The 26,824-nt window shown below is 50.9% G+C and overlaps 1 protein-coding gene across 20 annotated transcripts in view; it reads left to right on the top strand.

Moving 5' to 3' along the window:
- The window catches only part of NCOR2 (nuclear receptor corepressor 2), a 402,926-nt gene that overhangs the window by 326,106 nt on the left and 49,996 nt on the right, over positions 1-26,824 (top strand). For 16 of the 20 annotated variants that reach the window (XM_030583492.1, XM_030583491.1, XM_030583488.1 and 13 more), the window contains 8 exons: positions 1,297-1,444; positions 6,981-7,509; positions 15,637-15,757; positions 17,105-17,336; positions 22,573-22,737; positions 23,180-23,322; positions 23,944-24,049; positions 26,543-26,647. In XM_030583492.1, coding sequence (XP_030439352.1) covers positions 1,297-1,444; positions 6,981-7,509; positions 15,637-15,757; positions 17,105-17,336; positions 22,573-22,737; positions 23,180-23,322; positions 23,944-24,049; positions 26,543-26,647 — 1,549 coding nt within the window. The remainder of the gene's footprint in view (positions 1-1,296; positions 1,445-6,980; positions 7,510-15,636; positions 15,758-17,104; positions 17,337-22,572; positions 22,738-23,179; positions 23,323-23,943; positions 24,050-26,542; positions 26,648-26,824) is intronic. The other 4 variants (XM_030583487.1, XM_030583500.1, XM_030583493.1 and 1 more) reach the window with 2 other exon arrangements.

Genomic DNA, 26,824 nt, shown 5'->3' with positions numbered 1-26,824 from the left:
TCATTCGAGTGGGGCACGCGGAGGGAGCAGCAGGTGACGGGCATGTTCCTACTGGTTATATTTATTTCCGTAATGACACCAGGAAGCATTAGCAGAGATGAGACTCTTGATTCAGGCCAAACAGTTTATTGGAAGTAGGTGTGTGTGTGTGTGTGTGTGTGTGTCTGAAGTAGGGGTGTGTGTGTTTAAAGAGGAGAAGAGAGGGTATTGCTTTGTGGTTCGAGGAGGAAGAGAGGGCGAAGAATCTCAACTCCCAGATTCTGTTTACTGCTCTGCTGCTCGCTCGCTCTGTGACCTTGGGATAGTCACTCAGAGCACAATTTTTCAAAAGTATCTACTAAATTTGGGGGTCCAGCTCAACTCACCTGGCACCTGATTTTTCCAGTGTGCAGAGCACTCAGAGTGGCCACTGACTTCATTTTAAGACGTGGGTGCCCAAGTGTGTCTGAAAATCAGGTCCCTTTAAGGTGTCTCAAGTTGGGCATCCAAAAAATGGAGACACCCATGATGTTGACTAAAATTTAGTCATCTGTAAATTGGCTTAATAATACAGTGATAGATATTACAGGCCGAGTTTAGTTTTAAAGATGGCCTCCATTTGAATTAATTGGGTGCTTAACTTCTTGATTGTAATTAGGTGTCTTGAGCTCTGAATTGCTAGCGTTTGTGCACACCAAATTGTCCTGTTAAAATGAAGACCAGTTTTATCTTATCACATGATTGTTTGTTTGCAATGCTTTCCTGCTCTTACACTGCAGCATTGTGCAAAGATGAATGTTTTCTTGTGAGCCTCTCCCTGTCCAGCAGCCTCCTAAGGGTGGCGTGCCACTCAATTAGTAAAAGTTTCTCTGGGAAACTTGGAGGGCTGGTACTCTGCACGTGTATGCCAACTGTAGAGCAGATGCATCTACCCTAACTCACACTGAGTAGGGCATTACTCTGTAAGTAGTCCCCATGAGTAAGGCACCACTCAAAGTAAGGATGGCAGAATCTGAAAAATACATACTGATATGATTTTCCACCCCCCTTCTCACTCCCCCCCCACCCCCAACTCTCAAGATTTATTTCAGAGGCAACCCTTGCTAGGGGATTAAAGTTGCTCTTTCTTCATTTTATGAAGTCTGCCCTTCTGCAGTGCGCTCACTGATAAGGACCAGCAGTGATAAAGGGTAAAGAGAATCCAAGAATACGCAGTGTTTTATGTAGCCTGTTTCCTCCTTCCCACTGAGGAATACAGGGAAAGCACTGGCCCTGCAGGCCAAACTCTGCCTTTGACCTTGACTGCTTCTCCCGCAGGAGAAAGAAAGGAACGCAAGGCGGAAGAAGAAGAAAGCCCCTGCCGTTCAGAATGAAGAAGCTGCCTTCCCTCCCACAGCAGAGGACGAGGAGATGGAGGTATCTGGGACAAGCGGCAACGAAGAGGAGATGGCCGAGGAGGCGGAAGGTGAGGCATTTGAGGGGCGACAGCCATGGGGGAAATTGGCTCAGGTTTGTTTGCTTCATCCCTGGACCCATGGCTGCAGCTGAGCAGCCCTTTCCTGCCAGGGCAGGTGGCAGGAGAGGCGTTTTCATCCTGCAAATGTCAGTGCTTCCATGGGTCTCCCTGGTTAAGAGTATCTCCTGGGTGGGAGGAGTGGAGTGGCTCTGGCACCCTGAGGATATGCGAGGGCTGACGCTTTCACGCTGCACTGGAGACACGGAAGCGCTGACATTTCTGGTTCCTCCAGATTTCACGGTCGCAGGGACTGTCCTCGGTCACAGCCCCGGTCTGATTCCTGGCTGCTGAAGGTTTATTTGTGTGAGGCCATGAAGCTCCATACCCTGGTCAGCTGATAGCCAGGATGCCCTCAGACTGCGGTGGGGGTTGTTTTGATAGGGGTTTGATTGGCAGCTCCAGTCCTCTGCTACCAGGAGTGGGCGAGCACGCACAGCGCCAGCCTTTCCCCGCTGCCTAGCTCCGGAGAGGTTACCCGCGGACAGGAGGTTTATTGCCACAGCCCATTTATGCTTTGGCCTCTCTCTTAGGCAGCCCTCCAGGAACCCAGTTGGTACCGTTTTAGGGGATAGAATTTTTGTTAGTTTCACTTTGTCACTACTGCTCCTGGCCCAAATTGTCATTGCCACCCTAGTAGGACACAACCCTACCTCAGATCGATCCCTTACCACTGGACATCTCTGGGCTGGTCATGGGTGTTGTCTTGCACATCCTTCAGTTTTCCATCACTCTAGCGAAGAGTCCGCACTGTGATTGGCCTCCAGTGCCCACATTGCTAGGCCTTGTGCACCTCTAGCCTTTTGTAAATCAGATTGGGTTTCCTTTTAAACAAAGGCCTGTTCACTGTGCCTGACCCCCAGCAAGGTGTGAGGGTTGGAAAGCAGGTGCTGTGCAGGTCGATGGGGGCGTAGGGGCAGTCGTAAGGCAAAGGAAGCGTCACTATCCTGTCCGCTGCCCCAGGCTATGAGTCACCAAAGCACTTGAGCATGAGGCATAACTTAAGAATATTCTTAAGTGCTTTGTTGAATCTGGAGGGGTCTTAGTCACATGCTTTAAGTGAAGCCCAGGCTGATGTGTTTTGCTGACTCAGATCCCCCATGAATGAAGCAGCGGGAGGGCTGGTAGAGCCAAGATTGCCCCGTTCTCTTTAGGGCATCGCTTTATGACTTTTCTGAGCTAAACAACAAACAGCCTGTGACTTCTGCTTTGGAAAGTCCTTCTTCGTGGCAGCAGCACATTCAGTAGCTGCTAAGCCACAGGGTCAGCACACCTCTGCATTTTTTAATATCTTCTTTCAGGCAGGCAATTTCCACTCTCCCATTTGAGCAGAAGAAGGGGAATCAACTGAAAGTGACAGTTTTAGCTATTTCTAGCTCAGAAACCTCAGCCGTGAGTTTGGGAAAATGTGTGTAATTTACGGTAATGGTCCCATTTGACTTTTGTCAAAGTAATTTAATAATTTAACCAGCAGTGCTGGCCCCATGCTGAGCCCTGGCCTTGGAGACCAGGCTAATGGGACTGGAAATTGCAAATCTTTTCAAGTTATTGTTGAAAGTGACTCATGATAAGGCAGGTGCCAGGTAAATCTGTGCTGGGTGATCTGTGACTAACAGACCTGGTGTAAGATGTGGTTATTGCTCTTTGTTGGAGCTGTTCAGAATAAAACCATGTGTTTCAAGATGAAAGACTTGAAGACAGATCTCTTGACACACTTAGAAGCTTTACATTATGACGGCTTCAAGTATCATCTCTTATTCATCCTGTGAGGCAGATGAGACTATATTTCTGAAGTGGGCTACTGAGCTGAACAAAGCTATAAGCCAAGTGGATGAAATGTCACAGGAGCAGAAATATCAGAGCAGTGGTATGCTTGAGCAGTTTGCCTAGCTCCCCTGTGACATTTGGGGATGCATCTCGGTGTAATGAATACTGACCGGAGGGGAGGGCTTTGGATGAATTTGTTGCATGATTAATTGTCTATGTCCGAACTACCTGGTTCGCAAGTGCAAAGTGTACGTATGGATCACCTAACACTTCAATGGATGGGCCTCTTATAGCAAAGCCGGGCTGGGTAACTAATTGTAGGATGCACCTCGCCAGCCAGTGCACAACTCATTTGCAATTCAGCTCCCCACGCTCCCAGCAGGTTCGCAAAATTGGGAACGAACCCATGGAAATCTAAAGCCTGGCTGAACCAGAGGCGAAATACCTGCAGACATCTCTTCAGCCTCAGCAGACCCTATTTCACTTTGGGAAGGGAAGCGGGTGCATTTCTGAGCGAGGCTTTGGCCAAATACACCATAAATCTCTGTCCGGCCTAAATACTGTAAATTCCTGGCCCATCGTCCTTGGGTGACTGTTTCATTGATTTATTATAAGTAAATAAACATCAGGGAAGGCTGAAATTCCTATTGGCCTTGGGGCATTTTTCTGCCAAGAAAGTGGAATACTTTCGATGTGCTCAGATGTAAAGCCAGCAGAATCCTGTTCATCTGCGTCCATCCATTTTGGATACAACTTCAAAGCCTTGCAGACTGATACAGATCTGTGCCTGGAAGGAATCCCACCTTCCCTCCCATCCTTACTGTGTTGAGGGGGAGAGCACTGCCCTTAAATCCCAAAGCAAGTTCATGTTGACCCTACACCTGTGACGTTCTGAGATATTTTGAGAGCCCTCAACTCGCACTGATGGAGCACACCCTTTCCCTTGGGTCAGGAACTCCCTGAAGGAGTTGCAGGCCATCTTGCCAAGGCACAGTTCACTCCAAATATTCCTCCCTTTGGGCCAAAGAAACAAAAGCTGTCTCAGCTCTGAAATGCCTGCCTGCATCTAGACGTGAGTGTTTTCAGCTCAGGAGGAAGCCGTTTCCCATAGATTTGGGGATGCTTAATCATTAACTTGTCCTGAAACTCTGGGATATTTTTCCCCCAGCTGATCCTGATCTCCTTTCTTTTCATATTGGCTGCTAAACAAAAACATGTGGAAGGTTCCTGCTGCTGCCATGGATTTCTTCATGGCTGGGCTGCAGGGATGGGGGAAGGCTGGTACCCACAGTCACAGTGATGCAGTCCTGGGAGGCAAGCAGAGGGGTTGGAACTTTGGCTTAGGCCTTGATCACACTGGAACTGGCCCTGATGCCTTGATGAGGGCTGGTTGGAATTTCAAGAACAATGCAAAGAAGAGTGAAGGGAGCCATTTTAAATGTGTCATTGGTTAATAGGGCCAACAGAGAGCTCCCGCCTGCCTGGTTTTAGGCGCAGGGTTCTGGCTCTTGGATTCATGACCCTGTCCCTTGGTTTTTAAGGCTGGACTCCATTATTAGAATGGCACCCAGCTTACAGGATGCACTCAGGCCAGGCAGAGAGAGGAGCATGCTTCTTTCTGTGCTTGATGTGTTATGGACACATGTGTTATGGGATCTCAGCACTTTGCTGTCTAGTTCAGAGACCTGGTAGGTCGACAAGACCTTCTCCCTCCTCTGACCAGAAGTTGTGGGGTTTGGGGAGGAGAGAATTCCCCCTCACAGGTGGGGGAAGGGAGTCCCTGGAACTCATTTTTATGAGGGGTAGCGGGAACAGGAGAATATTGCTCCTGTATGGAGTGGGCCGGGAGAAGGTCAGACCACGGCACCTCTGAGGGGGGAGTGCAGAAGAGATGAGGAAAATAGCCAGGAGGCTGAGCTGATGTCCCTATCCCATGCAGCTGGGGCGGGAGTTAGACCTGAAGAGCGTGCTTTGGGGGAACAAGCTGGGGCTGCTGGTTCCAGACTGAAAGCCAGTGACCCTAATACACAGCATATGGGAGATGGGGATTTGATGCATCCGCCAGTTGGAATTGGAAAGGGTTCAGAAAATGGCAACAAAAATGATTGGGGTATAGAACGGCTTCCGTATGAGGAGAGATTAATAAGAGTGGGACTTTTCAGCTTGGAAAAGAGGTGACTGGGGGGAGGATATGATAGAGATCTATAAAATCATGAGTGGTATAGAGAAAGTAAATAAGTAAGTGTTATTTAGTCCTTCTCATAACACAAGAACAAGGGACCAGCAAATGAAATTAATAGGTAGCAGGTTTAAAGCAAACACAAGAAAGTATTTTTTTCATGCAACACACTGTCAACCTGTGGAACTCCTTGCCAGAGGGTGTTGTAAGGCCAATACTAAAACGGGGTTCAAAAGGGAGCTAGATAGATTCTTGGAAGCTAGGTCCATCAATGGCTGTTAGCCAGGATGGGCAGGAATGGTGTCTCTAGCCTCTCTTTGTCAGAAGCTGGGATTTGGTGACAGGGCATGGATCACTTGATAACCAGTCTGTTCATTCCCTTTGGGACACCTGCCATTGGCCACTGTCAGAGGACAGGATACTGGGCTTGATGGACCTTTGGTCTGACCCAGTATGGCTGTTCTTATGTTATGTTCTTGTTTTACTCCCAAACACAGTCCTGTCTGTCTGGGCACTGGTGTTCTCCAGCTGGGACAAGGGAAAGCAACATGACTGGGACATGAACAGACCAGATTTTCAGCTCCCATTGTTCCTGCGGAGGGAAGGGAAGCGTGTGTGTTGGGGGAGGGGGAGAGAGTCTCCACAGGAGCTACTGGTTGCTGAGCACTTCTGAAAATTTGACCACAAATGTCTCAGTGAAACACACTGTAAAATTCCCCTCCGTTCTGGGGTTTGTTATGGTGTGTATAATACATAACTGCATTTGTAATGGGGATTCCCGCTGGCCTGCTGTTAAAGCACTGGACTGGAACTCAGGAGAGCTGAGGTCTATTCCCAGCTCTGCCAGTGGTCTGCTGGATGAGCTCAGGCAAGGCACTTCCCCTTTTGGGCCTCAGTTTCCCCATCCGTAAAAGGGGGCTAATGATGCTGCCCTCCTTTGTAAAGCGCTGTGAGATCTACTGATGAAAAGTGCTAAATAAGATCAAGGCAGTGTCAATTTTTGTTTCTTAACATTTAAGAATAGTAATCCAGGAACGGCCCAAGCTTGCGGCTTTTGCTGTGAAATATGGGGGAATCAGGTAAAGTGGCTCACTCAGCTCCCAGCCATCCAAAGCCTAAACCCAACTGATGGAAGCTCTGAAACCATTTCCGCCCCACCCCGGCAGTCGGGCCCCTCTGGGCTGTTGCTGAATTGAATGCGCTGTAATGGAATGTTCTGGATGCTGGAGAAGGAGAGGGGGAAATAACAAATCATATGCAGTCGTCTGCTTCAGGTGGGACATTGACGCTCGTGATTTCCAAACTTAGGGCTCCGTTCTTGCTGCCAGTTGACACTGATGCATCCTGCTTAGTGTCCAGCGTCCTACTCCAGCGTAACTGGGAAGAGAATTTAGCCTTTCATAGGGGAATGAAAGTGTTTCACAAAGCTGGGGAAGTGCCTTCCTTCTTGCATCTGCCTCCTCTCCTCATGTTTGTGTATAAGGTGTCTAAGGGGTAGTAATGAACGCTATAGAGATTGATTCTGGTTTGATTTCCTTTCAGCTGCAGTAAATCACAGCTCGGACACCGAGAGTATTCCCTCGCCGAGGCCTGAAGCCAAAGAAAGTGGAGAGAATGGGCCCAAGCCCACGCCTGGGCCTGGGAGAGACTCCAGTCCAGAATCTGCCCTGAAGGTGGAGGATGCTGATGCTGCTACTGCAGCTAATCCCACCGCTAACACCACCCCACAGCCCCAGGAGGCAGCTGCCGAGCCAGCCAGCAGTGAGGAGAAGCCGCAGGAGGAGCTGGTGGTCGATGTGGTGAAAACAGAGGAGCCGGAGGAGAAGCCAAGCGAGGAGCCCTGCAAGAGCGAAATCAAGGAGGAGGAGAGCAAGGACTGCCCAGAGAGAGACAAGGCAAGTGAGAAGAAAACGGAGAGCGTCAGCAGCACGGCGGGAGCAGAGGTGGCGCCCAAAGCTGAGAAGGAGAGTCATAAACCAGGCAAAGCTGCCAGACTTAATCCTGACAGCGACTCCAGTGCCACCTGCAGCGCAGACGAGATGGACGAGCAGGATGCCGTGGACAAAAACAGGTAAGAAGAGGTGACTGGGAAGCAGAGCCGGCAAAGCTGGTTTGGCAAAGGGGCCGGATATCGTCCCTGCCCGTGGGAGCCTTGGCAGCTGTGTGGCTGGCACGCCTCTGGCAGGGGAGGTTGTGCCTCAGGCCGCAGGGGTGTCAGCAGCTTACGCTGTGGCTGGGGAGATGTTTCTCCCAAGTACAGTGTTGTGGCAGTGTCGGGGTGCATGATGGATGGGATCTTTCCTGGGAAGTGCCAGTCATCGGCCATGGCTGGAGCCAGGAGGCAAGGCTAAATTCTGTGGGGTCCTTCTGCGTTCCCCTAGCCCTGTCTCCTTCATGCCTACCATAAGAAACCTGATTCTGCCAGCCTTGCTCAGGCTAAGGTGCACCCACTCCACGTAGTGCCATGGACATCCGCGAGACCATTTGTGGAGTATGGTGCTGCTCTGGGTGAGGACATGTGGAAGTGATTTGGGGGCCTAAGGCACAGAGCAGACAGCTCCAGACTCCTGAGTGCTACTCCCAGCTGTGCCTCTGACATGCTGTATGACCTTGGGCAACTCACCTCTCCTCTCCGGGCCTCTATTTCCCTATCTATAAAATGGGGATAATGATAAGGCTTGCCTCCCTCACTGTGAGCTTGACAGGCATCATTAACTGATGTCTGGGCCGCTAAGATGGAGGGGGGCGACAGAAGTTAAAAAAAAAAAAAAAAAAGGAGCATTTTTATTAATTAGGTCTTTATCCAGAACCTAGCAATGAGTGCATTTGCTGACCAAGTAAGTCGTTCCCGTTTCTAATGCCTGCCAGCCCCATTCTCGTCGGGCCCAGCCCTTGTCTAAAGCTGTTTAATGCCTTGTGTCTTTGAACCTTGTGCTGGCAACAGCTTCTGAAGGGAAAGTGGAATAAAGGGCACCACGCTGCCCTGCTGTGTCACAGACCAGCGATAGATGGCTGTGGATAGCAGTAAGACAGAGGTCACTGTCTGCAATACTCGCCTGTCCTTTATCGATGGCAGGCTCTGGTGACCTGCGATTTGTGACTTATTGCATAGACTCTGTCAATTTCAGTAAGGGGCCATTGGGATCCGCACTTGTGGGCAGCTTCTCCTTCAGTGGCTTCGTCCTGTTCGCAGGGAAGGAGCTGCTTTGATCACTCATTTACAGCTTGGAGAGGGGACTGGGGTCTAAATTGTTCCCGGGGTGGAGAGAGGCCATTTAAACATCTAGACATTAATTATCTGTGAGGAAAGCAGGGCAAGTCACCGGACCACACATGCTGCAACTCTCTACACCTCTGCCATGATGAGTGTGAATGGACTTTTATGGGATCTCCCGTTGCCCCGTAGACACTGGGGAAATGGAGACACGGCCCCTCCCATAACTTGAGACAGGGAAGCAGCTGCAGGGTGTTTTTAGATTAGCACGGAGGTGGATATTCAGGATTTTCAGGGATGTGGCCAGACTTCTGGAGGAGGAGGCAGGTACCTGGTCCCATCTGCCCTCCCCCTCAGCCAACCGATTCCTCAATCCCTAGCCTCCTAGAAAGCTGTCATTAATAAAAACAAATTCTAAAGTTAGTTTTCCATCATTGCTCCCCTCTGCTCTCCATCAGCAGCAGTCGGTTCTGTGGGAGAGTGAGAGCCCTCTCGGTTCCCTCCCTTCCCCTTGTGTGGAATTGCTTTTGGCGAAGGGGCCTCTGGCAATGGGAGTGTCCGTCCCCGTCCCCCCCCCCAACACACACACACACACACACATATACACAGTGCTAGGGAGGTGTCCCAACTCCCTGGGGGGAAGTGGTTTGTGTGGAAGGAGAAGCCAATTTGACAGCAAAATGGGATCCGGGGGGGATGTGGTTGAGGGCTAGGAAACTGGTACTGAGGGCTAATAGGCTGGTTGGCCCAAAGAATGGGAAAGCAACAAGTTCCCCTCGAGGCACCTGCCCTCTCCTGCATCTACTTGAGGGAGACAGACGAGCTCTCTAGGCTTTGCTGCAGCTTCTGCATGGAACGTGGTGAGGTTATTAGCGAGCACTGTTCACAGAATAGAATCAAAGATGCTGTTTGTACTTCCTGTGGGAACTGCAGATTCTGCTGCAAAGCTGCTAAGAGACAGGGCTGCGAGTGAGTCCTGGCCAGGCTGCCTGAGGCTGCTCTGACACAGGGCCGTAAGTCTGGCCCTGTCACTCTTGGCTTTCCTGCTGCAGAGTTCAGGCCTGTTTGAATTTGTTATTCCTCCTTTAGGCAGGGGAAGGAGCCCAGCCTCCCCCCCCCCCCCCGCCCTTACTAATCCCCGTGAGAAAGCGGGAGGGTGGTGCTCAGGTTGACTGTTAACCCAGCTTCACACCACAACAACAGCAGCATTTATCAGCTTCCTATCAGCCACGCTTTATCCCAGGCTCCCCCCAGAGGCAGCACATATCTGCCCTGGCAAACAAATACCAGTTTTCAGGGATGTTAAACATTAAACAGGCTTCCACCGGGGTGTTGTGCTACTCCTCTTAGCAGAAATACGGGATATTGCAGGGGTTCCAGGCTTGGCTGCCTGGGAAAGTTTGACCAGTTATACCAGTATAATTAAACTGGTCTAGTTGTACCGGTATAACTCCCCATGTGGACACACTCTTACTCTGCTTTACAAGTAGCTTCTTTAGTCTTTAGAAAGCAATGCCAGCTGAACTGGGCAATCCCTCTTGTACCAGATTGACTGACTGTCAGCAGGGGGCATTGTACTGGGTTAACTATGGGTACGTCTGCGCTGCAGTCAGCGGTTCACACCTGCGGGAAGGCTTTGCTTTAAAAGATGGCGTGAGAAGGTAGCAGTGAAGCCATGGCAGGATGAGCTTCAGTGCAGCTGTACCATGCACACCCCGGCTCCTGGGTATGCAGCTAGCCCATGCTGAAACACCGGTGTGACTTTCCTGTAAAGATAAGCCCTCGGCTCTTTACTTCGGATTGGTGAAGAACCTAGCCACCTTCTCTAGGTGCAGTGTGTGTGTGTGTGTGTGTGTGCCCCGCGGGTATACGCAAACACATGCACGCACGGAGTTTTGTCTGCTGGGATGCAGAAAGCTGTTTTCTCCCTGCTTTGCTCTCTGCATCACTCTCTAGTTACAAGTGCATTCAGTGGTCTAAAGTGTTTTGCTTTCTCCTTCAGGTGGGGTTGGGGTAGCTCTGCAGGATGAGAAGGGAGGACCAGGCTGGAGGAGTGATGCTTAGGGACAGCTGCGCTGGCTGCCCTCCATCGTTCTGCAGGTTGTGCTACTGAGAGGCAGGCCAGGGTGAAGATAATCACAGCTTTAACTCTCCAGAGTTAAAAATACTGATAATTGTCTTCGTATATATCTGTTTAAAAAGGCCGCTAGCCATGCCAGTCATGAAGTTCAGCTGTTCGTCGCACTAGACGTAAATGAACATGCGATGTAGCCATTGCACGTTTACAGCTAGCAGAGAAACCAGGAGGCTGAGTTGTAAAAGTTACAGGAAGGCACTTACCACCTGGGCTTGGTTGTTATGTGCCCAGGAGATGTGGTGCCAACCACTGCTACATTGCTACCCAAGTAGCCTGCTCCCTGACAGCCTTGCAGGGAAAACGGGCCCAGTTCTGCAACTGTTCAGAAGCCTCCGACTTTTTGCACCCAGCCATGAGGCTCAGTATTTGAAAGCTTTGAGGGGGAATTTGGATTTTCTACAGTGATGCCCAGCATTGCTTACTGCAGTGCGTGGATTAGTGTTTGGGGGGTTCTCTGCAGTAGAATGAGAAATGGCACCATGATAGAACTCTTCATGTGGATCCACATGTCCCACTTCTACAGCTTAGCCCCAGTCTTCCATCTTGTCCTTTTTCTGTGGTACGTGTGCCCCGAGCCAATGTTCATCCCCCTTTATGGTGCTGAATCAGGCACGAGATCCATAGGGACCCTGCATGTCCCTCCCTCCCTGATTTTTCCCTCACTCAGCAATTTGGGGCTCGGTTGCCAGTGTCTAGAGCACAGTTTGGGAGACCCAAAATTAGCACTAGAAGGTACGTGTGCGTGTAAGTTAGTGTCCTGGAGATGTTGTTCTCCACTTCGCACACATGCAGATGAGATGTGTAAAGTTCCAGAGCCCGGTTTCTGGACAGGTGGTTGACACAGTAAAGTGATGTCTGTTGCTTTCCCAGCAAGTAGAGCTGTACACACGTGTTCATTTCTGTCAGTTGGCAGTCTGTCATTTACAGACATCGTAACAGTATGAATTATATGAATCTGAAGATCTCCAAGTGCTTTACAAGCCTGAATTAACCCAGCCTCCCAGCAGCTTGGTGAGGCAGGTGTTATTTGACTGATGGGGAAGGCAAGGCTCGGAGGGTTTAATTAAGATTTTTAAAACCCAAGTGCCTAAATTTGGGCTTCTAAAGCCACTTTAGGCACCCGAGGATCTGGGGCCAGATCCTCAGCTGATGTAAAGTGACTGCTGCCCAGTGGCCGCGCTGCTTCCCACGAGCTGAGGAGCTGGCCAGGTCTGTCTGTGGATGGGAACTGCTGGGTGCTCAGCACTTTAGAAGATCAGGCCACTGAGCTAGATGTCCAGTGAGGCCTTTTGTGGAGTAAAATGCTGCTGAACGTGAGCAAAGCTGTTAGAATCCGGCCCTGCATTTGAACATGGCTAGAGCTGCCTCTGAAGGCTCTGTGGCTGAAATCGCTGCTATGCCTTCAGCAGCGTTCGTGAGTGATGTGCAGCCCGGTCTCAGTCCCAGACAGCTCGCCGGTCAGTCGGCCTGTTCACCAGCAAGGGGATTGTGCTCACCCGGTGGATTTTGATGAGTTACCTGCTCGGCAGGGTTTGTGTCTAACGGGAACTGGCAGCCCTCACTGGGCATGCAGCGAGCTCTTTCCAGCCAGCGGAAGCTGGGTCGGGGTGGTCCAAGCAGCTTCTGTGGCATCAGGAAGTTACGTTTGCTAGGAAAGAAATGGAATTGGATTTTTCCGAGGGGGGGGGGGGGGGGGTGTTTTTTTGTTTTTTAAAGAAAAGAATCTGAGGTCAAGGTTTCCAGAAGCGACGAGCTATTTGGATGCTCAGCCAGAGCTGCCTTGCAGAGGCTGGAAAAGAAGAGAGGGTGGGTGCATGGCCCAGCCTGAAAATCAGGGCCCCTTCCAGTGTCTCAAGTTGGGCAGCCAGAAACTGAGGTCCCCAAAATCACGTTGCTTGAAAATCCTGGCCAGAGTTTGAGCCAATCCGTCCCTTACCTATACCTGTCGATGGCTTTGCATGGCCATTGTGGGGCATAGGCCCCCTGGGGTATGTATCCTTTTACACTCCCAGAGCGGTGGAGCTTCTAGCTTTCGATACACCACAGCTGGAAGATGCTGTGCATTTATCCCCATGACAGCTCTGATTAGCCACCCCTCCTCTCGTTTCCTCCTCCGAGAGCTCCTGGGCCAGGCTCCTGGGGGGAATCCAAGGCTGTGTGTTTTGCAGGTCCTTGTAACTAGAATCTGCTGTAGGAGAAGGATTGGTGGGGCGGGAGTGGAGCTAGGGCGAGGGGCGGGGAAAGGAGGATGGGTGCACAGCACAGAGATATATTTATTCCCCTCACATGGCCTCGCCGGACTTGTTTATCATCCAAGGTTGAACACAGAATGACCTTGAAATTTATAGACTGAAAAGAGCAGTCAGCTCGCAGCTCTGATAAACAGAGCAGGCTGTAAACCTTAAAACTCTGGACTGCTTCACGAGCTGGTAGTTGGGAGACAGAAGACAAGGGTCAGAGAGAGGCCTGGTCCAGTGGTATGAGCACTAGGCTGGGAGCCAGGAGCTCTGACTCCCTAAGGCAAGTCCCTTCCCCTCTCTGGGGTGAGCCTTCCCCACTCCCCAGGGGTGCCAGGAGGGTTTGGCTTTGAAGCTAAAAAGCACTGAGTGAGCTAAACAATACTGGGGAGTGATGTAAGTTAGCAGCTGCCCTGCATAACATAGTGACCCCAGCGGCCTGTGCTGTGAGGACTCATCCTGCTCCTGGTGAGGCCAATGGCAGGTCTGTTGTGGAGTCTGCATTGCGTTGCTCTGGTGCATGGGATTGCAGCTGGCTGTGGAGGGGTTCTGCACCCCACACAGCCTGCTGGCCCAGAGAATACAGACCCAGGGGTAGGAACCAGTGGCCAGGCCATTCACTAACACGGCAGCAGCTCCCCAGGTGAAGACGGCAGCCCTGTGAGAGGGCTGGAAAGCAGTGTGTTTGGCAGGAGGGCAGCACTGGTGTATTCGTCACTGCAGCCTCTTGGCCAGTGTAAAGCGAGGTAAAGTTTCCTCCCCCCTCTTGTGTCCTGCACTGAAGACTGCCTGATTTCAGCACCCCCACCCTCTCCGCTCTGCCTTCCTCATCACTCCTGTTCCCTTCTTCTCCCTTCTCTGGGTAATCAGACACACCTTGCGATTTCCCATGGTGCCCAGCCCGGAGGAGCAGCAGCATGGGGGAGAAGAGAAGCTGAGTGGGGCCTGCAAGAGAGGAGGCCAGGCCAGGCCAAACATGACTCAGACCCAGCCCTCCCTCCAAACACCAGAGCCCCTGCCAGCTTCCCATCAGGACCTGCCCGTAGCCTTTGGGAAGCTCAGGTGCACCAACCTGGCAATGAGCCAGCCTCTGAAGGATTGACCCAAAGGTCTGGAGATGGGGACAGGGTACTCCCAGCCCTGGGAGGAGTGGGGAGGCCACTCAGGCACACACTTGGGATAAATCTTTCCTGGCAGCTGTAGCCTAAACTCCTGCTGCGTGGCTGGGTTTGGGAACCCTGCCCTAGTGGGGGGGCTGTTTTATTGTCTCGCTCTCAGGCAGGGACCGTCCAGCCCAGCACATTGTGCAAGGATTGTTCTTTGCTTTGGCTCTTACCAGTGAGTTATGTCGTCCTTGGGAGAGTTGGCTTGGTGGCCAGCCGGTCGCAGAGGGGCAGGCCCAGTCAGGAAATGCCCTCAGAATGCATTGGCTTGGCTTGTGGACCTGAGGAGATCCTGGCTGACTGGGCCAGATCAGTTCCTCACACCGCTCATGTTGCAAACTTCGGCTTTCTCGCTGTAAGATCTCCGGCCCTGGGTCTGCTTGTGATTTCACTCATGCTGGGGAAATCTGGAATCCCAGACGAGATCAGAACCAAGCACCCTGACTTCATAACTAACTGGCCTTTCGTATTGGTTCCGATTCGTCCCTGGGCTTGCGCCGGGGTAATGCAGTGGCTTCATTAGTGTTACTCCTGATTTACTCTTGGGTACATGAAAGAAATCAGGCCCGTTGAGCCAAATCCTGCTCTTCGTACTTATGCCCGGGGTCCCGTTGAAGTCGTACCCTTCTGAGCAAGGCAGGCAGGGATCGGCCCACTTTCCTCTTCCCAGCTCCGTATCCCGCCCTGCCTTTCCCGCTGCAGCTGCACTCCACGTCCAAGTAGCTCTGGCTGTCCCAAGCTGCGCTGTGCTGCGCTCCATGATAATGGTGCTCTGTTATCTCCTAAGATTGGTGCTGTTTACTGGGGAGGGGAGGCGTGCTGTATCCTGGCCAGTGCTCTCTGTGTAGTAGTAGTTCGCAGCACCACCGTGTGCGTTCAGAGTAGGATGGTCTGGGACTTGGGCTACTTATCACTGATTATAGATCAAGGTCTAGCGAATAAGAGCTCCAGGTACCAGGCCAGTTGATACTGCTCCTCTCTCATGCAACAAGCAAGCAAGCAACAAGCAGACCCTTGCGGGTGGCCAATACTGAGACACTGTGTGAGGTGTGGGAGGCACTAGACAGGAATATACACAGTACATGATACATGTGATGGCTGAAGTCCCGGGGACCTCCAGAGCTAAAAGCACGAGCTGCTAGAGCTTGAGCTGAAAAACCAACGCTCCCTAGCTGAGACAGTAGCACTCGTCTCCTCTGTGGATCAGGCTCCAAGGGGGAACCTGTAACATGCGCTCCCCAGTGGGTGACGTGCACATGGGCCAACATGCGCCGGTGTGACAAGCTTCTTCTCTGCATGCTAGTAAGGACGATGACCTCTAGAGTCATAATTAAAAGATTCCCCACCCTTTTCCTCCTCCCAGCACAGGCCGTGCAGGCACCAGAGTGTCCTTGCGTGTGGAGGTGGGAAGTAGGTGGCTCCTAATGGCATGTGTGTCTGTGTGCAGGCTGCTGTCTCCGAGGCCCAGCCTCCTCAACGCTGCCGCCGATGCCAGGCTGAACTCTTCACCTCAGAAACCATTGGACCTGAAGCAGCTGAAGCAGAGAGCTGCTGCCATCCCCCCCATTGTAAGTACCAGACGGAAGATCCACATCACCGGATCCCAGGAAAGCAGCTTGTTCCCCTCCAAGTTCTGCATCCCCGGGGGGGTTAAAAACCTCAGACTGAGGGCACCAAGCAGAAGTTTGCCTTGTGCATGCTTGGGCATGGGTTCCCACCTCTGTGTGCGTGTTCACATGTGGGCATCTGTTGAGGAGGACAATGCGGGTTTCTGATCTGTTTGCACAGGGGTGAGGGAATGAGTTTGGGAGTGGGCGTCTGTGCTTGATTGTGCTCATGCATGGGCCAGGTGTGTGTCTCCATGGATGGGCCATAGTGCTGGGGTGTCGGGCACGGTTCTCTGCGTGTGCTGTGCAAAGGGCATTTGAGAGCCATGTGGCTTGCTCTCACCAGGTTCTCTGTAAACAACTTCTTCCTGGTTTCTTAGAAAGTTCCCCCAGAGATGTTTGATTGTATCATGAGTTGCTTTATAAGAAACCTTGTCATTGCTATATAGCCATTTCCTTCCTTAGTTGGGGGTCGGGGGGGAACCCCAGCAATGAACACCTTTCACAGTGCCATGTTCTCCTTTATCTCAGATTGTGATGTCAGTTACACCATCGAGTCCAGAGCAACTCTGCTGACAAGCTCCTCTGGAATTCCACTGGGATCACTGAAATCAGTCATTTCACCTAACACGAGAGAGAGAGGGGAGCTGTTTTGGCTGGTCCCAGCCAAATCTTCTCTGTGCTCCCCCCACTTAGCTATTCAGCAGCTTCTCTGTGCTCTCCCCGCTTAGCTATTCCCTCCCCAGAAGGTGCATTCTCCATGCTGATCATTGTTGCTGGTGCACTCATAATGAAGTAAAAACAAAAAGCAACCTAGTTATTCTTCACCAGACTCAAAACACTGGCCCGGGAGCAATGTTTGCAGAGTGGGACGTAGCCAAAATCCTGTTTCAAATGAAAAGTTCACATCGTCCTTTCAGACATCTCTGTGCCATAACTTGAGATTGGTGCATAGTATTTAACCACTTCTAAGATGCCAGGCCTAGGCTAGAGATTACATTCCTTAGACAAGCCAAATCAGAGGCTCCCCTGTAACGTTTCCCAAACAGGATGATAGCCTTGTGGCAAAAGATAAACATGCTGCCTCTCTCTCTCTTGTTTGCCTCCTGTGCTGGGAAGGACAGTGATTTGGTTAGAAACCCTGGGAGCCCAGCCTGGGGAACTGAGCTGAGTGTCTGCAGAGGTGGGGGAAAAGCTCCCCAAAAAGGAGCCCAGGTCATGTTTTTGGAGACTCAGCTGTGGAAGTTAACAGCAGCTGGCACAGTATGTCTCACTTCTCTCATAACATTCTCTCTGCTCCCACTGCAGATTTCCGAGGGATTCCCAGACGGGACGTTACAGAGCGGAAGCATGAAGCCTCAGGTGCCTCACCACGCCTTGGCCCTCTACCAGCAGCAGATCACTAAAGCACATGAATCTGCCCGGGATGACGTGGCCCAGAACAAGCAGCCGCAGCAGCAACAGCAGACTGAGCAGGAGCAGCAGCCAAGCAGTAGCCCCAGGGGAAAGAGCAGGAGCCCAGCTGTGGGTGACAAAGAAGGTAAGACGCGCCCTCGCGTGATTTCACAGAGCGGGGCCAGAGGTCCTGTCGCAGGTGGAAGCTAGCTTTAAAGGCTGATCGCGTGGCAGAGCAGAATCATGTTGGCATGGCTAATTGGCCGTGTTTATTAGTAAGTGCATCGTGTCTCACTGAACCTGCAGCAAATCCTGGTAGAACGTCGAACACTGAGGATGGGAAGGTTGCCTTTGTTAGCATTTCAGAGAGTAGAGGACCTGGAGGCACGCCAGGACACTGGGTTCAGTCAGCCCTTTTCTACCTTGTTTGCTCTTTATAAAGAATGCTTTTAGTGCTTGGCGGGTGCCATTCTTTCATTTCAAATCAATACTCAAGCTGTGACTTCCTGTAAAGGTTCCCGATGCCTTCCCCTCGGGATAGCGCTAACGAGGATCCCACCAGAGTGCATCTTGAGCGTTGGGCCCCTTGGGACCGCACGCGGTTAAGGAGGACTGGGCACTCTTGCTGATGCTGTTTGTAATTTCAAAGCTGGTTCCCATCAGAAGTCTGTCTGTTGGCTGGGCATGCGCTCTTTAAACCTGTGCATCTTGATGAGAGGGTTTGAGGCTGTTTTGAGCCTGGCCAGAAGCTGCAACGTGTTAAGTGCAGTTAGAACGGCACCCCGCAGGGCAGGGTCTGTAGGTTGTGATGATACGTGGTATGGTAACAGATAGACTCTGTGGCCGTCAGCTAACCAAACGCATGCCCCCCACCCCCCCGGGGAACAGAGCTCGTGGCCAGGTTCCAAAGCCACACGCATCTGTCATGTGAGCTTAAACTGTCAGGGTGCGTGTGCTTGTACCTTCTTCCCAGACCCCCAGCCACTAGAGGAAGAGACCATTGCAATCACATCAACATTTCAGCAGCCAAGATGCCATCTATCCAGTGCTGCCAAGCCAGTACATCATCAGGGCCTCCCCGGCCAGTGAATGTGGAGTGTTTAGCCCTGCCCCGAGTGGGCAGCAGCAGTCCCCATATCATGCAGGTTATGACAGAGTTGACAAGTGTTACTCACAGGAAATGGTTTGCCTCAGATCCTTAGAGAAAGAAGCCCCTTGACTGGTGATATTTGAGGTTGCGGGGGGAGTGGGAGGTTGCTCTCCATGGTGATTTCTGTGGGCTGATGGTGCATTGGATGGGCTGATGTGCCATTGCCATGCGTGGCTGCGTCATTGTGGAATGGCAATGTGAACATCGCGACTTTCGGTGCCTTTGTCCCAGAGGACATTGTCTATAAGGTAGCAAATCTAGGCACTGGGGATGTAAGCACCATATTGGGTCTGCAGCCAGACAGAAGAATTTTGTTTGCAGCCATGGAATTTGACACTCTCGTGCAAGAGAAAGGAGAGAGAAAAATACACCGATTAGCTTGAATTTGTTGGAATTTGATCTCTGTCGTTGCTGAAAAGTTGGGTCATGGAAGCAGCTACATTAGTTCAACTTCTGTCAGCCGTGGTTTCCCAAAGCTGACGTGGTGTGCTGGCCCAATGGTTAGATGAAGAGTAGTGCTGCGAAATGATTTACTTCCTAGGAGAGCTGATTGCTGGTGCTCAGCTGGCTGGCTTTCTGCCCGATAATAAATAACAGCATGCATAGCCGTACAGACTGGCCACAGGACAATAAAACAATCTGAACGTAAGGAAGATAGCTGTTCACCTTGAAGGAAGTTGATACTCCAGTAAGTCATATGATTGATATCTGTCTCATGCCGACTCCCCAGCTTGTCCTAACCTGCCTTCTCCACTCTCACTTTCGTATGTTTGTTATCCAGACTCAGTTACACTCCAGTTCTTCCTATGCAGTGCAAGTGATCAGGGCTACGCTTTTGCTGTTACACATCGCTATACAGAGCAGCCCGTCTTATACAACTCAGCTTTCTGTCGAGTCTCATGGCAGAACCAGCACTTATGACAGCTCCTTCTAGCCTGGAACCCCAACAGACTATTCCTCGATGGGCTGCCACAGCGCTGGGATGCTTGGTTCATCTTCCCACCGGCTTTTGCACCAGCTGATTTTCAGCTCTGATTTCAGGACCCAAGAGCAGCGAGGAAAGAGGGAGGCTTACCATGCCATGTGGAAGTGTATAAACCAGGACATGAAAGATCAGGTTTCAGAATAACCTTTAAACTCTACAACCTGATGGCTCCTTCGTTAACGTGCAGACTTGACGTCAATGCAGGTTTACGCAGCTTTGCTGTGTGCAAAGCACCTGGCTTAGAGTGCTGTGCAAGCACTGCTGATGCCACTCACCTAGCACTTTGAATCCTCCAAGCTTGCTGAAGAGATTAGTTCAGCTAATTGCACCATGCATGCATATTATCCCTGTGCACAGATAGGGAAGCTTTGGCAGAGAGGTGAAAGAAGATTGCCCAGGCCACTGGAGGAGGAGCTGGTGCCGGAGCTGGCAGGTCTCGACTCCCAGGGGTTTGCTCATCCCACTACGCTGTACTGCACCTTCAATATCCTGGGTGCCCGGGGATGGAGTTTTGACGCAGTCACACATCCAAGATAGCGGTGGGAGCTGGAGAACTGCATGGCGTTCCCATCAACACGTATTAAATGATTGGCCCTGGGGCAGAACCCAGCTCCCTCTGGAGTTTGGGCTCGCTCACATACAGACACATCTGAGCAGAGGGTGGAATTCTTGCCCCTTTGAAGCCAGTGGGACTTTTGCCATTGACTTGGATGGCGCTAGCATTTCACCCGGTGGTGCAAGCGTGGCTCTGAACCGTAGAGAGAGAGGCACCAGCAGCCGGTCTGGAAGGCAGCAAGGGAGCCTGTTGGTCATGGCAAAGCAGTGAAAGGGGTGGGAGGAGGGGAGCATCCCTCCTCTCTCCTTTTATGGTAAGGAAATTTGGAGCCTCCTTTGAATGTCCTGTGACAGTGACCGTGCACCAGGCATCCATCTGGACTCTGAATTGCCGTGAAGACGACTGGACCTCGGGTACATTCATTGTGCTGCTGCAAAAGGAGTGGAACGATCCTGCTCTCCATAAGCAAGAAGTGATCAAGGCCAGCTCCTAGCAGAGGGCTGGTCATGCAAGAGCAGCTGTTCCTACTCCCCCCCAAAGCTGGGAGATCTCTCCAGGCAATCAGGTTGGCACGGCCCTGCCTGATAACAGAGCGTGAACTGTTGCAACTGCTCCGGAGACAGACAAGTTGACAAATTTCACACCGCCCTGGAGCCATTTCAAAGCACAGTCTTGGACACGAGCATCACATCCTGGCCAAGGCGTTGGCTGCCCCTTGCAGACCTTTCGCTGGGCCTGTATCTGCCTGGAGCCCAGCCAGTTTAGGATCTCCTCCTGAGGTGCTTTGACAGTGCTGCTTTGGTGTGGGGCTGCAGGATCACGACCTGTCTGTTTGAGCTTGCTCTCAGACAGATGGATTGTGACCATCACGCCTATTTTTGGCTATCACGGGGCAGTTTTAAAGCCAGCAATGTGTTTTCTGTTGATTTAGTCACTTGTTTCACTTGGCCTTTCTGGAGATTGGAAGCCAAAAGTGTTAATTTGGGTGATGGATGATATAAATGCTGACTTCTCAGCTCTGATTTCAGGGGCTTGACAAATGGCCATAGGAACTCTTCCCAGAATAATGGCTGAGTTATAGTTACCTTTAATGTGGGGTCAATAATCAACGGGCCACATTTCACAGATCTCACAGCAGCGCGTGTGCGGGAACAGCTCCCGGGGGAGGAGAAACCGCTTTCCCAAGATTTCCAGGCTGCCTCAAGGTGCATGTGCACTTGGCCAAGGGTATCTTGGGTTTACAGAGCATCTTCACCCAGCTGTATGATACATAGATGCCACCAGTGCAATGCAGCTGCCTCCAGCATGGAGCACAGCAGCCAGTCGGGGCACAGCACGCCACACACCCGGCAGTTGGGATGGAGGACAGCTTGTGTCTCAGGACAAATGCCCTCCTCTTGTGGGAAGTGCCATGGGATCTTGAACGTCCACATGCAGAACGTGGCAGGGACTTAGTTTTCAAGGATTTTCCCCAAAGATCCCTCACAATGATGAGCGTGGGGTGCACCAATTCAGCTGCCCTGAGAGGGTGAACTGATCTATTTGAGATGTGAATGGAGAGTGTGGGTGTTTGGACCCTGAGGCTTAGCCCCTGACACCACCCTCTCTGCAGTCCGAGGGTACGTCTACACTCCATTTCAGGTGTAACTGTAATGAGGGTGGTCGTACCCGTGTTGGCTTTAGTCTAGCCAGCGTGGATAAGGAGCAGTGAAGACAGCAGCACGGACCCCGGTGAATGCTTGCAATCTGAGTCCGTACCCGGTGTCTCTGGCGGGCGTGTAGCTCGCTCTAAAGCCCAGGCTGCCACATCTTCACTGCTATTGTTACCCACGGTAGCTCAATTAAAGCCAGCACAGGTATGCATACCCAGAGCTATCTGTGCCACCTTCCGTCGCAGTGCAGACATTGCCTGAGAGTCTCTGTGCTTGGATATGTACATAGACTTGCTGCTGATGGATTCATTTCATCGCCGTGTGAAGGGCACCAGATTAAGTCTCCCAGCTCCTGAGCACTCCAAGTGTTAATGAACCTTTCCTGTATTATTCCTATGAATGGGCCCTTTGCTAGCCATGCATCTCAGCGCACTTCTCAGCAAAGCTTTAATAGCAGAGTCAGAGCTGTAGTGAAGTCTGGCACTGCTAAAGCGCCTTCCTTTTACACTGCACAGTGCAGAACCTTGCCTAGATAACTCTTTTTTGAACACTTGGATGCTTAAAATTAAGCACATGCGTAAATGCTTTATTCAAGTGGGGGCTTAGGGTAATATTTTCAGAAGCACCTAAGTCCCGTTTTCAGAAATGACTTGGGCACTTTTCAGGCCTTCTTCGTGCACCCTGCACAGCGAGTTACTGCGCAGCAAGCCAGGCTGAGACACTCTGACCCTTGGAGTTGGCCTGTGGTAGAGTTTCATGTGAGCAACGAAAGCCTTGGAATGCAGCATGGTGTACTTCTGCTAAGCTACACTCTGAGGCATTCCCTGTGTGCTAGCAGCAACCAGGTGAACTGGAGAGTCACACCCTGGCTTGTCGTGCGGTAACTTAACGTGCAGGCAAGCCCTAACCAAAGGAAAGGAGTCCCATTTGTTGTTTCCCTTTGCAGGTCTCCGTAAGATCTTGCTGATTTACAAGCCTGCGTTTGCATGTGTGAGTTCATGTGTGTGGCAAGCTGATCAGTTCTCTTTTTCCTTGCAGAAAAACCAGTGCCTTTCTCGTCACTTGCCGAGGGACCAAAGCTAAGCGGAGAGCAGACTGCCACATCGTGCTGGCCCCCCGTGCTGCCATACCAAGTGTCCTCTAGGGATGTGATCAAAACCTCCCCCCAAGCTGAGCCACATGTGTTTCAGTATAACCTGCCAGGTGAGCACAGGCTTGCTTTCTTCTTCAGGGGTCTGCACCTGCTACAGGGAGCCAGTTTGGTTTAGCCACTGGGAGTGCAAGGCCTAAAAGATCCAGTGGTTCTTGTCTCAGTCACCTCATTTAGTAAATTAATGCAGCCATTTTCTTCCTGATTGAAAGAGCTGCTGAAAGTTTGCCATTCAAAGGCATCATGCCAGGAGCCTAGCAACCCCATCTGTTTTGCCTAGTGTGGAGCAGCCAATCCCATCTATAATACAGAGATGCAGTGTGTAGGAACTATAGATCCCAGAATGCAATGGGAGATGCACAGGATTAATGGCCACAGCGCCAAAAAAGCTACAGTTGCAACCAGTCAACCTACAGAATCTCTGTACCTAGTCTCGGTCTCTGTCTCTCTGATACAAATAACCATCAGTCCATAATAACATTTATGTTTTGTCAGTAGCTCACCCAATCCCATTAAATTTGCACGAGGGCTCTCGGTCTGGTCTACAGAGATTGTCCAACATCTCCAGTCCTCCCCCTCTCATCTCTTCCACCAAACACCCATCTGTTCTAGAGCGCCCTGTCAGCTCCATTTCCCAGGTAAGCTGCCATCCCGGTGCCGCGGTACTCTCATGTATGCGAGGAAAGAGGCCTCTCTGTTGGCAAAGAGCAGGCTTGGCAGAATTAGGTTGTTGTTGTTTTATAATTTTGATAGATAATCAGTGTTTATTTTTAAGCATTGTTTTCGGTTTTTGTCGATTTAAATGTTCACAGTTAATTATGTAGGGATCAGACAATTATTTAATGACAGCAAACACTGAGATCCAAAAAGTTAAAACTTTGACTGTTAAAACACAAATTGTTAGCATCACCGGTCAATAGATACAAAGTAAATATCCCTAAATCAAACTCTAGTAAGTTCTCAAGCAGCATTTTTCTTCCTTTGCGCCTCTGTGAATTGGCCCTGCTTAGCAATGGAAATATTTTTTCTTCCATTTGTGTGTGTGGTGAAATCAACATTTACCAAATAAAAATCCTTCCGAGCATTGCTGAGAGCAGCTTCTTGCCAGCTCGCCGTTTTGATTCCTGGGGGGAGGGTGTTGTAATCATTCAATGGAGGTCTTTTCCCCCGAGCTTCCTCTCCTTGGTGACTGCTCCGTTCGGGAAGTGTCTTAGCAGAGCATCCCACACCATCAGTGACCTTTTTCCCTTGTGTTTTAGGGGGTGCCCATTCAGCTCCATACTCCATACAGCTCTGAGCATGCAAAAGTTCCCGTTGGCTCCATCACCATGGGCCTGCCATTGACTGTGGATCCTAAGAAACTGGGTAAGCTGTTGTCACGCTACCTGTTTGTGTGCCGCTGACCCTTGGTTCACTCCTGGCCTTTTTGCTGAATGGTCAGAGCTTTCCCTGTTGAGCTGCTGTTAGCCTTGAATTACACACACACACACACGTACATATTCAGGGCTGGGCTCTTCCCAGTCCAACCAGCAGTGACAATGAACTTCCTGTCTGGTGGCCTATGGGAAGTGGCATGGTGGTCTCCTCTCGCATCCTAGCGCACAGTTGTCTACAAAATCTGCCCACACCCTTGACTTCCTCGCAGGCAATTTCAGGAGAGGCTTGACTGAACCCTCTCTCAATGGTTTCTCCGGGCTCAAGGCAGAGACGTATTGACGGGGCACTCACAACGGGGAAGCATACCTTGTCGCTGCCTGTTCTGTACTGGCTCTGGGTGCGGAGGATTCTGGTCCAGTTTTGCCAACCTGGCATCACTCAGCAGCAGGGTTATCTGCAATTCTTGAGACGCTGTGCTTGTGAGCTTCATTGAGAGGTTGTGGTGATGCTGTTCCACTTTTCCAAGGGGGGAGAGAGCTGCTTTTGGGGATCATCGTAGCTCAAGTCCCTGTGGTTCCAGGATCAGAGCCCATAAAGGGAGACCAGAATTTCCATGCATGCATTTCAAGAAGCTGTTTAACCCCAACAAGCAGTTACCATTGGAAAGGAACCTATGGTACTGCCTTGCCTCCCTCACGTCGGTGTTACGTTCCAGTGCAATGCGTAGCCATCAAGACTGTGATCAGATAAATGCTTGCTCTTTAATGGCAACCACCATTGTCCAACATGAGAAACCTGTAAAGAGCCTGAATAAATAACCAAACTAGATTAAAAAAAATGGGTCAAGAATTAATTGATGACGAGGAATAGCAAGGCCCCAAAGTGAGGAGTGCTGGAGGTGGGCAGGATCTGGCCACAGGCATTTGGGAGGTTTGATATATTTTCATTAATCAAAAGAAAAGTGAAATCAACCATGATGGTGTTAGCTAGGAGAGTGTGTAACACACAAGAGGAGAGAGCCTGTTTGGTGCGAGAGGACTCAGTGCTAGCTATGCAGCGAGGGAGAGGAAATGAACAGCTCAGATTATCCCGGGGAACGGCTATGTACACAGACCACCTTCAAGAAAGGGATCAACAAACGACTCACAAACATCTCGTGCCAGGCTGCTGGGGAAAGGCCAACAGAATCTCCCGGTGTGCAGCTGTATGTTTTAGAGAGAGATGCCAGCCTAGGGGTGGAGTAATGCGACTCTGCTTGGACCTAGGGGAATTGCACCTCGGGTAGTCTGTGCCATATTGGCCCCCACCGCTAGAGGAGGATCTATAGTAAAAGAGCAAATACAAAGGAGAGGAAAACCACTAAAAGGATTAACCAAGCATAAGAGGAGAAGCGGAGGGAGCTAAATTCCAACAGTCTAGGAAAATAGAAGAGTCAGTCAGGGCCATGATCCCGAACTAAAAATACCTCCCAGCTAACAGTGTGATTGATGGAAGGAAACGTATTGACATTCACCACAGCTGGTGGGATAAACAGTAAATGGCCTGAAGCAAGAGAGGAAAATGTTCAGTTTGCAGATCTGGAAACATCTCGTAAGAGTCAGAGCAAGAGATTAAAGTCCTAAGGAAGGAGGCCTGGACCCAGCACTGCAGAGAGTGGAGAAGGCCTGTACTAAGCCAGCAGAAAGAGCGCTCCGTGGGCGTGGCCGGCCTGCCCAGCACTGGATGCTATTCCCAGCCCTCTTCATGAGTGGATTCCGCAGTCGGCTTGTCACTCTGCAGGGCTGTTTCCTGGCTGCTCTGAACTGCGTGTTTCAGGAGATGGGTTTTTGTCCCTCAGCTCTAAGAACATCGGGCTGACCATAGCGGATCAGACATTTGGTCCATCAGCTCCAGCCTCCCATCTATGGCAGTAGTCAACAGGAAGGCAGCGGCGCTTTCAGTCCCATAGGTCCAGTTGCCCAGTGGTATGCAAAGGGTGGGAAATTTCTGGGCAATCCTCTGAAGTCCTGTAGCTGGGATCTGAGTATTCTTCTCGGAGTTACAATTATCAATGGATTTAAAATTATTCAGCCCATTTAAAAAACCAGGCATGTTTAAATCCAGTCACGATCTGTGTGTTTGACTCTGGTCCTGTTGCAGGGCTCGGGGTGCAGTGCCGTGCAGGAGTGGATTGCAGGCTCCCCTGCTGTCTTGCCTGCCAGGAGACTTTGAACGATGCCCTTGCGGAGGGGATAAGAGCAATTTGAGTTTTCCTTTATCATCTGTAGTTGTGTAATCTGCTACTTAGAAGCAGCAGCAGCTGCATGGGGGGCCTAGGGTTATTTAAGACCTGTCTCTTTCAGCAACTGTGAATATAGCGCTAGACAAAATTAAAGACTGAGCAAAATAATAATTTAAAAAAAAAGGCAAGAGAGCAGTTCAGGACGAGCTGTCTGGTTTTCACCGGTGCAAACGTTGTCATGTGTGATTAATGTTTTCTAGTGCCTTTTCCTGGAATAAAGCAGGAACAACTTTCTCCTAGAAGCCAGGCCAACCAGCCTGAAAGTCTGGTAATGCAGATGTCCCAAGAGTGCTCCATCCTGAGGGGTAAGCACATAGCAGGGCAGCTGTGATGATCGGTGGAAACCAGGTGCCTCTCAGGGAGGCTACTCAGGAAGTGGAAGGGGATCAACCCAGGCCAAGCTCTTCAAAAGTGACTAGTGGTTTTGGCTTCCCGTTAGCATCTGCTACCCAGCCTGAGACACCTTAAAGTGCCCGATTTTC

Source organism: Gopherus evgoodei, chromosome 13 (assembly GCF_007399415.2).
Source record: "Gopherus evgoodei ecotype Sinaloan lineage chromosome 13, rGopEvg1_v1.p, whole genome shotgun sequence".
Taxonomy (NCBI): domain Eukaryota; kingdom Metazoa; phylum Chordata; order Testudines; family Testudinidae; genus Gopherus; species Gopherus evgoodei.
The sequence above is the reverse complement of the archived record's forward strand: the minus strand, read 5'-3'. Positions and strand labels throughout refer to the sequence as shown.